Consider the following 1,468-nt stretch of genomic DNA (forward strand, 5'->3'; position numbering starts at 1 on the left):
GGCCAAGTACGGGCGCGCGTACACGGACGCTGCCGAGAAATTGCACCGGCAGGAGGTGTTCGCGGCCAACGCGCGCCACGTAGACGCTGTCAACCGGGCGGGCAACCGGACGTACACCCTCGGGCTCAACCAGTTCTCCGACCTCACCAACGAAGAGTTCGTGGAGAAGCACCTCGGGTACCGTCACCAGCCGGGCGGGCTCCGTCCCGAGGACACGCCGGTGGCCGCGGTGAACATGTCCAAGGCTCAGTTCCAGTCCACGCCGGACAGCTTGGACTGGAGGGCCCAGGGCGCCGTCACCCAAGTCAAGAACCAAGCCCCATGTGGTAAGGATCTGCAGGCCAAAGTTGGCAAATGAATAAATGTTGACACGTACGTAAAAACAACGTTGCGTCTGTGTAGGGAGTTGCTGGGCGTTCGCGGCGGTGGCGGCGACCGAGGGGCTCGTACAGATCGCCACCGGCAACCTCATCTCCATGTCAGAGCAGCAGGTGCTCGACTGCACGGGCGACACTAGCACCTGCAAGGGTGGCTCCGTCATCGCCGCCCTACGTTACGTCGCCGCAAGCGGCGGCCTGCAGCCGGAGGCAGCCTACGCGTATACCGGCCAGCAGGGCGCGTGCCGCAGCGTCATGCCAAATTCGGCCGCCTCCGTTGGTGCCCCCCGCTGGGTGGGCCTGAACGGCGATGAGGACGCGTTGCGGGAGCTGGCTGCCAGCCAACCGGTGGCCGTGGGCGTGGAGGCGGACCCTGACTTTCAGCACTACAAGAGCGGCGTGTTCGTCGGTATTTCGTCGTGCGGGCAGAACCTGAACCACGCCGTGACGGTGGTGGGGTACGGGGCGGACGGCGGCGGGCAGGAGTACTGGTTGGTGAAGAACCAGTGGGGGACGGGGTGGGGTGAGGGGGGCTATATGCGCCTCACGCGCGGGAACGGCGGAAACTGCGGCATGGCCACCGTTGCCTACTATCCGACCGTGGACAGCTCTTAAACACCAGAACTACTACTACATCAGTCAGTCCATGCATCATCGAGTATGATCTATCATCTACTGTATAAGCTACATACAATACGATGCAGCTGCACACTGCAATACGACGTATGTACAGATTTATTATATTTGAATAAAGCATGCATGGATCCTTGTACAAAGGATCCATTTGCCTATGTAATAGTAATAGCACCAACTTGTAAGCTTGTATATGAAAATAAACACTGCTTGTACTACATCAGTCAATGCAACATTGAGTATTAATTGGTTTATCAGCTAGCTACAGTATGATGTATATATGGATTTCGAATCTTTTTGAAAAAAATGGATTGAACACATGCTTCGATCGTCGTAGGAACCATGCATTTGCCTACGTACCTAATATATAGTATGAACTTGGAAGCTTGTATATTATGAAAATAAAGTTTTTCAAATTCAATGAAACGGACGTTCCTCAATGTTCTTCCCATGTCCCG

At 55.7% G+C, this 1,468-nt stretch overlaps 1 protein-coding gene across 1 annotated transcript; it reads left to right on the plus strand.

Moving 5' to 3' along the window:
* Window positions 1-4: 4 nt before the first annotated feature.
* Window positions 5-992, plus strand: LOC123178048 (ervatamin-C-like; the record flags this gene model as incomplete). Its single annotated transcript, XM_044591383.1, has 2 exons — window positions 5-326; window positions 403-992. Coding segments are annotated over 2 exons (912 nt in total), but the record flags the coding sequence as incomplete, so codon positions are not given.
* Between the last annotated feature and the right edge of the window lie 476 nt (window positions 993-1,468).

The sequence above is a fragment of the Triticum aestivum genome, unplaced genomic scaffold (genome assembly GCF_018294505.1).
Source record: "Triticum aestivum cultivar Chinese Spring unplaced genomic scaffold, IWGSC CS RefSeq v2.1 scaffold169452, whole genome shotgun sequence".
In the NCBI taxonomy this organism is placed as follows: domain Eukaryota; kingdom Viridiplantae; phylum Streptophyta; class Magnoliopsida; order Poales; family Poaceae; genus Triticum; species Triticum aestivum.